Source organism: Cyprinus carpio, chromosome B24, assembly GCF_018340385.1.
Source record: "Cyprinus carpio isolate SPL01 chromosome B24, ASM1834038v1, whole genome shotgun sequence".
NCBI lineage: Eukaryota > Metazoa > Chordata > Actinopteri > Cypriniformes > Cyprinidae > Cyprinus > Cyprinus carpio.
Genome location: NC_056620.1, coordinates 7,783,934 through 7,796,474, shown reverse-complemented (window position 1 = coordinate 7,796,474; position 12,541 = coordinate 7,783,934). Strand labels below are relative to the sequence as shown.

The window sequence follows — 12,541 nt, the reverse complement described above, 5'->3', positions numbered from 1 at the left end:
GACTCTCTGAATCTTTGGATGATATTATGCACTGTAGATGATGATAACTTCAAACTCTTTGCAATTTTTCTCTGAGAAACTCCTTTCTGATATTGCTCCACTATTTTTCGCCGCAGCATTGGGGGAATTGGTGATCTTCTGCCCATCTTTACTTCTGAGAGACACTGCCACTCTGAGAGGCTCTCTTTTTATACCCAATCATGTTGCCAATTGACCTAATAAGTTGCAAATTTGTCCTCCAGCTGTTCCTTATATTTACATTTAACTTTTCTGGCCTCTTATTGCTACCTGTCCCAACTTTTTTGGAATGTGTAGCTCTCATGAAATCCAAAATGAGCCAATATTTGGCATGACATTTCAAAATGTCTCCACTTTCAACATTTGATATGTTATCTATATTCTATTGTAAATAAAATATATGTTTATGAGATTTGTAAATTATTCCAGTCCTTTTTTACTCACAATTTATACAATGTCCCAACTTTTTGGAATCGGGTTTGTAGTTTTATTTTTAAAAATACCTATATGTAATTACATCTGTAATTAATTTCTGTAATTACATTTATAATTACACTGTTGACCCATCCCTTACACCTTAACCCACCCTTGAACCCACCCATACATCAAACCTGTCCCTAACCTTACCCATATCCCACCTCAATAGCAGCAAAAGTGTTTTGCAGTACAATATGAACACAATAAGTACATTGTACTTATTTTTTTTTTTTTGTTGTAAGTACATAGTAGTTAAGGCCACCTAATATAAAGTGCGACCAAAACAATTTTTCAGCACTGCATCAAATTTATCAAAAGTGAGAGTAAAGACATTTATGTTACAAAATATTTCTATTTTAAATAAATGCCATTCTTTTAAATGTTCCATATCAGGTATCGAGAAAAAATGTGCACAAAATTTCTCACTGATAATAATAAGAAATATTTCCTGAGCAGCATATCAGCATTTTAGAAAGATTTCTGAAGGATCACTAACACTGAAGACTAGAGTTATGACTGCTGAAAATTCAGCTTTGCCATCATAGAAATATACAGTATATTTATTATTATATTTTTAGATACAAATATAAAAGTTATTTTAAAAATCTCACACTATTAACAGTTTTACTGTATTTTTGATTTAATAAATGTAAATACATTCAAAAATCTTACAGACCCCAAACTTTTTAACAATAGTGTCCATCTATACAATTTTGTAGCAGTGCAGTAGTGTGCCAAAAAAAAAAAAAATAATAATTGAGCACTATGACAACTCAGATGTACTTGTACAGATGTACTTATTTCAAGAAAAAAGGTAAGCTTACTATTTTTGGCAGAGAGCAGTAAGTAAATCACAATATGGCAGTGTCTTGTGACTGGGACAAATTTAGATATGCCAAATTAAAGGAGCATTGATAAGCCTTCAATCCATTTTGTTGATCAGTATCTGAATATTCTATGAACTGACCAAATCAGCTGTGCCCTTGTGACAAACGCTTTATTATCCACTTAATGTCTGTCTGGACTCCTGCTATGAACTGACCAAATCGACTGTGCCCCATATAAGTGGGTTCATTTGAAAAACATTAATTATTTAATCTTTGAAACAAATAAACATGTTATAAGAAGGCAGGACGGTCAGCGAACGCCCTCAGGTTGAACTGCTCATGAGTTACACCTCAGAGAAAGTGAATGGGTCAGTTTTATTCACTTCATCCACAACAGATTCTCTCTCTTTCCCATTACAGCTTGTGTTACTGTCCTCAGCCCAGACTTTGCTTTCTTCCTCTGTCCCCCTCTTCATGACCCTTTCATTCGTCATTCCCCCTTCCTCTCCTCCTTTCCAATGTGAGCGATTGCATGGCGGCAGTCTTAGGGTAAAGCTCTTCTTAGCTGATAGAGAGAACATTAATCAGATGATGCATATCAGACAGACGAGTGTTAGGGAGGAGGGGAGGAATATGCTCACACGCTTCCTCCTAATAGCGCTCTCTATGTTCTCTCGTTTATTTCGCCGTCCAGTGTTCATTCATCACTCTGCTTCTGAGGATGCCCTGGAGTGTCCACTTACAGTATGGATTGATTTTCCTCTCTATCTCTTTCTCAGAATCTCTCCCCATTCTCTTGCCTCTTGTCTGTTCCAATACATACCTCTCTCTTTATTTTCATACTTGGAACAGTGCCCAAGTGTGGAATGACATTAAGATGAATAAATTAAGAATTTTGGGTAAACTATACTTTAAAACCCATCAAGTGAGAAATTAAGACTTGCTTATCTCATGTAAGACAAAAACTATACAATTCCCTTGATATATTAACAAAAATATATATTTTAATTAAAATAATGCAAAATCCAGCTTTAAGGTCTGTTAGAAAGAAGTATATACACTTTTGTAAAATTAAAAAAAGAAAAAAAAAAAATTCATTGTAGTACATACCTGATAGTACCAGCTGAGAGGTGTCCATAGGATCCACTGGTGGATGAGCTGGAACGGGAATTATTAAGTATAGTGACTAGAGAGTTGGGCGAGGTGCGAATCATGGCCTGCAGGTCAAAACTGGGGTCAGACAGGGAAGGGGAGCTGGGAAGGTGTCGTTTTCTGCTGGGGCGATTTGTGAGCCTAGGACTTGGAAATCGTGAAGCTGAGAAGACACAGACAGAGAGAGAAAATAGAGAAAGAACAAAGTATGTTATGTATTTAAAACTGGTGATATAACAACATGCACAAAAAGAAATCAAATCATCATTTTTATTTATTTTTATATTTTACTTATTTTTCATTTATTTTAATTCAATTTCTTTTTATTGAATTGAAATTACTTTAATAATTGAATTTAATAGTGTTTTTAAAGAATTTTATTTATTTATTAATTATTTATTTAAAGAGCGGTAGAGGGAGAAATGGAGAGTATTACAGTCAAGTACTGACATAATTTCCATAAAAGTTCCCATTCTCTTCTGGTTCGCAAATAATCATATAGAAAAAAACACACAAAAACCTCAACATAACATTAATCATGACCATCTTCTAAAACACATAAAAACACATAACCACAGCCCAACTGATGCATTCAAAAATGACCATTTTCTGCATTGCATGCAATTTTTTTTTACACATTGGAAAAACACATAGGACTGCAGTTCCACGTTTTTCACTGCTTTCTGGTAGCATCACTGTGATGTTGAATCACACTTAATTGGGTTGAATAGTGTGTTAATGCTGAATGGAACTGCACTGGGTTGTTTTTGAAAAGCTTTCACTAGAAAGCAGATCGAACGCAGACAGGCCCTCCACTCACGCACAATGACTGGCACCTACAGATTAAGAAATGACTTTTGTTGTCTTTTCATTGGCGAATGTCACAAACAAGAAAGAAGGGAGAAATGGAGTGAGAAATGAAAGGGGGAGGGGAAGAGAGGGGTGCGGGGGGATGGTGGTCTTTTGTTGTGTGGAGTGACACAATGACTTTGTGACTCATTTTTTTCTTTCAGTTGTTCTGTACATTTTTTAAGAGAAAGCACGCAAACAAAACAAGATTACACTCTCTCTTTCTCTCTCTCTGACTCTCTCCCTTCTCTCTTTCTTGTGTGACACATACAATGATTACAGGGTCTGTCATTCACATTTAAATCTCTCTCTCTCTCACTTTATGCGTGTGTATGTGTGTGTTTGTATTCCCACATTTGGAACATCTTACCACATTGCTGGCATTCTGCTTAGAACTGTGATTTAAGACTTTGTAAATAGACACAAGCACAAACTCACACACACACACACACACACACACACACACACACACACACACACACACACACACACACACACACACACACACACACACACACACACACATGAATCCACATACTTAAGCACCAATACTATACACATTATAATACATACTTATATACAATAATATGTGCGGTCTATAAGGCCATATTGATTTTCCTGCTGCAATTCTGGTCTATTTATTACATGAGCTGTTTAAGCTGGTAGAACAACAAATGCAAAAAGATGTTTTAAACTGGAAATTTAAGCTTGTATGAACAAGCTTAGTCTTCCAGTTTTTAACTTAACTTGTTATACATCGGCAATGCTGGTTTAATTTTGACAAAAGTTTTTTAGTTAAGCAAAACAGCTTGACTAGCATTAGCATGACAGGCAAAACAAGTATGAAATTGGCCAAAACATACAATTTACTGGTCAATTAAATAAATAAATAAATAAATAGGTTATTTAAGATTATCACTAGCTAGATCAAGGTTTTGACAGGCTTTGATATATTAGATTAGCAATACTGGTACAGTATATTAAGCAAGTTTAAAAGTTTGACTGTTGTAACTATGATAGGTAAACAAAGCCAAAAACAGTATGAAAGTACACAATATACCTTACACTCGTCAATAAGAAAAAATGTCATGCAGTTAACCAGTCATGCAGATCTCAGTGCTAGTTTATTAGTGGCACAAGTTGATTAAGCTTGTTAAAACAGTTTGACTAGTTCAGTGGTTCTCACTGGTTGAATATTTTTGTGGACAATAAGGGGCCTTGGAGCTATTAATGTTGAGAACCACTGGACTAGTTTTTAACCATGATGGGTCAAAAAGCCAAACCACTAAAGAAGTGTTCAAAACATTCCAATCAGACAACAATTGCTGATTTGTAGTATAAGTAAATATTACATGCTTGGTCAAACATGGAAATGGAAATGGAAATGTGAATGTAGAAAAAAAAAGTGGGGAAAAAGAAAAAAAATGTACGTAACCCTCATTCCCTGATGGAGGTAATGGAGACGTTATGTCGTGATGACATATGGGGTGACAATTGGGAGACCGAATCCTCTCTGATTAAGAGAAAATGGCAGTGAAATTTGGCTAGTGGATTTTGCATACCTGAGCCACCCCCGTGCATACGGGTATAAATAGGCGACAGGTGCATCCACTCATCAGATTTTATGCTGAGGAGCCAGGACAACGGTTGGAGGTTGTGGCATGGGGACATAATGTCTCCATTCCCTCCATCATGGAATGAGGGTTACGTACGTAACTGAGACGTTCCCTATCTGTCGGTCACTACGAGCTATGTCATGACGACATATAGGGTCTATGTAAAGCGCCACAACCTGAACCCTGTCACAACCCTATGGCGTTGCTAGTGTTGACAAGCCACAGCGTGTCAGACAGGTGCTATGCAAAGGTTGTAACCTTCCCAGTGCCCCAGCACAAATTTGCTGACCTTGGCACCCGAAGGGACCAAAAGGTGAGTACATCCCTGCTGGAGATAGCCATGTTGCTGTTCCTACCACAGAAAATCATTTCTTAAGAGAAGGGATTTCAACATTCGTGAAAGACTGCTCCACCGAGTCTGACTGCCAGGGGTGCTGGAGGATGCTCGACCAGGTTTCGCTGTCTGGGGAACTCGACTGGGAGAGAAAGGCACTCGCATCCCAGTGTGAGGGGGAATGGTGCAGCAAGCATGACATCGACCGGTCCTTCCCGCCAATTACCTATTACCCAACACATGGGGAAAAAAACGGCTTGAAGCAGAGGCTGTAGAATCTTGAAGGTGTTCGGTGTCGCCCAGCCCACAGCTCTACAGATGTCTGTAAGAAATGGTTTTCTGTGGTAGGAACAGCAGAATGGCTATCTCCAGCAGCGATGTACTCATCTTTTGGTCCCTTCGGGTGCCAAGGTCAGCAAATTTGCACTGGGGCGTTGGGATTACCATGGCAACCAAGACCCCTCAGCCAGATCAGATAAACTTTTATGACCTAAAAGTATGTAGAGAGATTCTTCCTCCTACTCGGTTCTCTCTAAAACAGACACATAATGCTCATAAAAATGGACTCTTCTCTAATTATTTCATAGGAAAACCTTTCTTTGTACAAACATATATACTTCAGGTCATTGTGTATGTTGTTACTGTCTTGTATATTGTCTTTTGAATTGTATACTGTTTTATGCATGCTTATGATAGAACCACTCATTTGTGTAATCTTACCATGTTTAGTATCTATGAATTCATCTTCTGATGATCTAAATGGGATTGTATATTATATGTTGGTACATAGGCAAAATATTAGTGTTCTAAGAATCTTTAGTAATTTTGCATTAACACCTAATCGAGTTCCATATGCAAATTACCATGCTCTCAGACAAATTTGCTGTAAAACTCTCCAGTATTTCAAAACTCCCACTTGGAATTTCAGCCTTTCTCATTGGACAAGCCCATCCTGAGAGGCGTGAATCTTCTCAGACCTTAAAGGCCTCACATTAGTGACCGACCTTCAGTCGGTGGGTCTGATAGATTCTGAAAAGATGGGAATGCTGAGCTAGCCTTTAAGGACACCCTAAGTTCTTGCCAGGCCTCGGCCTTGACTTTCCATTCGCCAAAGATCCTAGGATCTCAGCTGATGTCTCTATTAGATCTTTTTCACTTTCCACTGGGAAGAAACTCCCAATCAGAACATCTTTGGAATTCCAGAACCTAAAAACCATCAAGACTTTCATCCGAGACTGCATCCCGACGCTCATTCCAGGCCAAGGCAATGCAAGTATCGTACATTTAACTAAATAAAACAGAGGTTTAGAATAAGATATAGACCCCATTATAAACAGCACTGATGGTTTTTTATTTAGGTGGTTAACTGACTCTTTCCATAACTGCATTCTCTGGTTTCTCTAATGGCTTCATTCATCCACTTTAGCTCCCCTTTTGTATGCACACATGAGAGTATGTATGTTTGTTTGATATGTTTGCATGTTGATATGAAATTATGCTTTATGTTCGCTGGACGAACAGATTAGTTGATGGCAATTTAATTCTGCTACAGTTACTACTGGCAGCTCATATAAATAATTGTAATTAATCATAATTAATTGTAATTACTTATATACATTTCCCTTTTGAGCTAATTTACTACAGCATCAGTGTTAATTTCGTTAACGAAGACAACAACGAAAAATATTCAAATATTTTTTCTGTGACTAAGATGAGACGTTGACGAGCTAAAAATAATATCTTATGATGAAATTATGACGAAATTTATGCCGCATCTTCGTTAACTAGACGAGACTGGACTATAATGTTATTTGAGGACTACCAGACATTCAAAATGCATCCTATAGGCTATTGTCCTTCAAAATGTGCGTCCCTGTCATTGGATTGCGATCAGATAAGGGACGTTTGCATATCTAGTCAGTATAGTGGATGGATAGGCTAATAAAACGTGAACTAGTGAAGGGTAGGGATAAGGTAACCAGACGTCCCATTTTTCCCGGGAGTCACAATTCGTTGTCGATTAACTTAAAGTTAGTGAAGGTGGGATAGGTGGAATCGTGCTGATAGAAGTGTTCTCTCTCGCGCGCGCTCCACGCTCCACTTCCTCAGTTCTCATATACAGCGCGCAATCAGTTCTCAGCACTCAAATACACACACAGCAGTCCAAATGTTTATCGTGTAGAGTATCTCACGTAAATACAGTAGGTTATGGATTAAGTGAACGTGAACAGGTAGGTGAAAACTGAACGTGTGTCAGTATTTCATGCATGTCTTCCGTCTTAAAAGGACAGCATTACAAATTAAATACCTATCTGTCATTAATGTTAGCCAACAAAAGATGTTAAATAAATGTAGCCTATACATGTTAAGTAAAACCTACTGTATCTGAAAAATGTGTTTAATTTGTATCTGTATTGTATTTGTCTTATTGTGCTTCTTCTTTTTTTAAATATATAATAATAATATGTTTATAAGTTGCTCCTTTTTCACTACTGTTAAAGGGATAGCTCACCCAAAAATTTAAATTCTCATAATTTATTCAAGTTTTTCCAAATTCAGTCCTTGATTCAAATTTCTCATAAGCTTAATTGATTTGGTCTAAAGAGAGAAGAATTAATGATTATTTTAGTTTAAAGATTACATATAAAAATAGCTACCAAAATAAATTTTGGTAACTACAGTTTGGTTAAACTATTGACTAAAAGTAAAAACTAAAAGTTGAGAAAAATGCAATGATTTTTCGTCGACTAAAACTATGAAAGACTCAAATGACTAAAATGTGACTGAGAATATTAAGCATTTTCGTCTCAAGATAAAGACTAAGACTAAATCAAAAATGCCTGCCAAAATTAACACTGTACAGCATCCACTATCCAGTGGGCCAACCTCTGCTTGGAGACAGCCTTCCCTATCTGCTGACCTCCACAGCAGACAAAGAGCTGCTCGGAGCTTCTAAAGCTCCAGGTGTGGTCCATGTATATCCAAAGCGCTCTTACGGGATACAGTAATGCTAGGGCTGGGTCTGCCTTCTTACCCGAAAATGCTTGGCGGTCTCCGACCCACTTGATGGAAGTAAGCGCGGGCAGGAGTGTTGTCTTAGCAGACAGGCATTTCAGTTCGACTAAATGCAGCAGCACAAAGGGACCCCTCTGAAGTCCAGCCCGGACAACAGAAAGATCCCAGGAGGTCACCAGGGAAGGCCCAGGAGGATGTAACCTCCTGGCACCCCTTAGGAACCTGACGATGAGATCGTGCTTTCCCATGGACCGACCACTGCATCGTGATGTGTTGTGATAGCAGACATATACACTTTCAAGGTGGAGGGTGACAGCCTACGCTCCAACTCTTCTTGGTCAGGTCAGTAATACAGTAAACAGGTTTACCTGAGCTCCCCGAATCATCTCCAGATCAGCTGGATCATCTCAGGATGGAGTCACCATTCTATGTGGGACGTAAGCTGTCGTGAGAACGCGTCGGACACACGATTTGAGCTCCCCCAGAATGTGGAAGGCACGGAGTGACTTGCACCACATCTGACTCCAGAGTAGGAGATGGCAGGCGAGTTGTGAAATGATCAGAGACATGAAAGTAAGTGTCCTTCAGGTCGGTCGCTGCCAACCAATCCTGAAGCTGGGTGTATCTGATGATGCGCTTCTGCGTCAACATCTCAAACGGAAGCCTGTGAAGGGCCTGATTCAAGACTCGCAGATCCAGGATTGGCCGGAGGCCACCACTTACTTTGGCTCAATGAAGTAAGGGTTGTAAAACCCCGACACCATCTCGGCTGGAGGGATTGCGTCCTTCCCCAATAGGACAGCAATCTCCTTGCAGAGGACAGGCATCTCGGACTGCCACCAAAGATTTGAGGATGCTGCTGAACATGGGGGGGGTCACCTGGCGAACTGAATCACTTAGACGAGTCAGACTGTCCGAATGAGCCAGCGGGATGGGTTGGGCAGTGTGAGCCATGCTCCCAAACTCTGTGTGAGTGGCCCCAAAGGGACAATCGACATACATCAGGGTGGTGTGGCGGTGGGAAGTCTGCTGGATGGCCCAGAAAACACAGCGTTCTGGCTCATCATGGTAGGACTCCCTGTGTCCCTGAAGGGACCGACCAGAGATGTGTGGGAAGGCATTGCGTCCCTAAACCTCAATCTCTTGATAGGGGGTGTCGTGGGTGAGTGTGAGAAGGCCGGAGGCCAGCTGCGTGCCAGGACGTCCGTGCCGAGGGGGCCTTGGTCAGGGAGTAATACAGCTGGCAGTAGGAGGACTCGTGGGAGGCAAACAGGTTTACCTGAGCTCCCTGAATCGTCTCCAGATCAGCTGGATCGTCTCAGGATGGAGTCACCATTCTACGGGGGACGTAAGCTGTCGTGAAACTGTGTCAGACGCATGATTTTAGCTCCCCCAGAATGTGGAAGGCACGGAGTGACTTGCACCACATCTGATTCCAGAGTAGGAGATGGGAGCCAAGTTGTGACATGCGACGTGATCATAGATCACACAGCACCATGCCCATCTCGGGACTCGGGAGTTTAACCAGTGCTGTAGTGGTCTCATATAAAGCAATCCAAGTGGCGTGACTGCAGCTACGGATGCCATATGCCCCAGGAGCCTCTGAAAGTATTTCAGTGATACCACCGTCTTGCCTCTGAAGGAACTCAGGCAGCTCAGCATGGACTGGGCACGCTCGCTGGTAAGACATGCCATCAAAATCCCTGTGTCTAACTCCACACTGAGAAAAGAGATTATCCGCATGGGGGAGAGCTTGCTCTTCTCCCAGTTGACCCAAAGCCCCAAATGGTTGAGGTATCGGAGCACCTGGTCCCTGTGATCACACAACTGTTCCTGCACACGGGCCATGCTCGAGATAGTTGAGGATCCTGATACCTACTTCCCATAATAGGGCAAGGGCGGCCTGAAAGTCATCCTATTTATACCTGTATGCACGGGGAGTGGCTCAGGTATGCAAAATCCACCAGCCAAATTTCATTGGCATTTTCTCTTAATTAGAGAGGATTCTGGCTCCCAAGTAAGACCCCATATGTCATCACGACATAACTTGTACTGACCGACAGATAGGGAACAATAGTTCCACATTAAAAATCCATCTACATCCCACAGAGGATCCAAGAGGCATTTAATAAAGGCAGAATCAAATTGACATTGGCTAATTAGCAGCTAAATCATTAAAAATGCATGACTTGAACACATACGCAGGACAGGTTAATTCCTTCATTTATCAGTTTTTCTCTAAAAGTAATTATACTGAGCTCTAAATTAGAACTGTGCTATCCCATCCCTATTATTAACAAAACCTCCTAGATTATGCACTTCTACTCATTCACTCCCCTTCTCAGAGTTTATAAATCATGAACAGAGCTTTAAAGTGTTAATTTGGCTGACACGGAACACACATTGTTAAAACAGGATGAGTTACTAAGGGCGAATCACAGGCTATTTGAAGTAGGGGGATGCCAACATCTCCATTTGAAAACAATGGCCCTAATTGTTGTATTTCAGTCTATTAATCTTAAACAGTCCTATAAAAGAAAGGATTTCTCCAATGATGAATAGTGGGACATTCCAATTCCCACTTAATAGCAATTAATTTTCTGATAGCCATGCAAGTTTGACTAGTTTTAATTAGTTTGTGAGGAACAGGGACGCCGGTGACAGGCTGACTAAATGCATTCTCATCAAAGACTAACAGGCCAGTCCACCTGACCTCTCTTCAAATCACTGTGCCTTTAATTTCCTATTTACATTTCAAAATAACTAATTTGCATACACCCTGTGCACACTTACCCCCCTTTTTGAAAACATTAAGACAATGGAACAATTTAACCAGTTTAATTAATCTGAAATGGTTTAGAAGGAAAGATTTGCATGTATGTATAAGGGGTTGAACAACGTTTTTTTAAAGTCGACTTTTATGTGATGAAAGTAGAGTCGAAGTCGACTAGTCACTGATGACGTCATTAATGCACATAAGCCTGGAGCTGTAAAATACACCTTGTGCAAAGCTGTGGCATATGACACAGCTGGTGGAAGCGTTGCGTTTGTTTAGCTAATAAAATATTAAAACTGGATTCAAAATGGTGTACGATTATTTATTTCATCCTGGTATTGCGGACTTGCTCTCTCGTTTCATACAAAACGCAGCTGCTGCCATTTTGCTATGATTGTTTTGTACGATGTAATGGATTATAAGATAACTAACAAACTTGTAATATTTTAAAACATTTTCATATTAATTCTTTTATTGCCTTATTTATGTGGTGAAATGTTGTGTAATAAGTAAGGAACCATTTCCCTTAAATGTCCGTCTGGTTTGAACTTGCCGCTTGCTTCCTGTGTTCACAGAAGCTTTGCGTTCAAATATTTCAACTCAAATCAATATTTTGTGTCTAATTATTTACTTATGTGGCAAGTAGCCATGCAATAAGCGGGATAATGTACATCCACTTACATAACAGCTCATTTTTATCAGTTCTTTTGTCTTTGGGTCATTATATTTCTCACAGATTTCTGCTCATTCTAAATCAGATACAGATAAAATAGCACAGTAAAGATTACAATCATATGAACGCATTAGTAAGAGCGATTTCGTATGTGAATTAATTCTACCTGGCAGCGTCTCTCTACTAGTAGTGACGATGTGGGATTAGTTATTAAGAAATAAATTATAGAACTTTTCAGTTTGTGAGCTATTTTATTGAGAAATCACAGAACAGTGTTGACAATACATTTCTGCGCTGAATGATTCTGTGTGCACGCAATCTGCGCGTGATGTACGAGCTACTGTCTATGTGTGTGTGTTACAGTGCAACAGCGCATTGAACGAAATGATATCACGTGATTTTGAACAAAACCAGGCCGAAACGAAGCTCGTTTTGATTTTATTTCGGCAGTTCGAAACAGCTAACCAAAGCAAACTTTCTGGGGGAGTTCGTTTAGGCTCCTAAACACCTTTGCGTTGCCACTGGTCCGTGGCGGTTACTTAATCGGTGGGTGTGTTCTGAAACTCCACTTTCTTTGACTTGCATTTTTTTTTGCAACATGAATACACTGGAGTGTCGAATAGCTGAGCTGGCACAGATATATCCGCACCTGTACGATCGCTCACAGAGAGACTTTAAAGATTCAGAGAAAGCATTTAATTCCTAGAAAGAAATTGCAACGAAGCTTGGTGTCGACGACCTGGAGTTATGCAAAAAGCGAGGTAGAGAAACATCCAAGACAAGTTTTCCAAAGCCATGAAACGA

The 12,541-nt window shown here is 39.9% G+C and overlaps 1 protein-coding gene across 1 annotated transcript in view; it reads right to left on the bottom strand.

The window, feature by feature from the left end:
* The window catches only part of gli3 (GLI family zinc finger 3), a 36,423-nt gene extending 27,308 nt beyond the window's left edge, over positions 1 to 9,115 (bottom strand). The window contains exons 1-3 of the mRNA XM_042751897.1: positions 9,012 to 9,115; positions 4,886 to 4,950; positions 2,433 to 2,757 (exon numbers count right to left, since the gene is read on the bottom strand). Of these exons, the coding sequence (XP_042607831.1) occupies positions 2,433 to 2,757; positions 4,886 to 4,950; positions 9,012 to 9,115 (494 nt within the window). The remainder of the gene's footprint in view (positions 1 to 2,432; positions 2,758 to 4,885; positions 4,951 to 9,011) is intronic.
* Between the last annotated feature and the right edge of the window lie 3,426 nt (positions 9,116 to 12,541).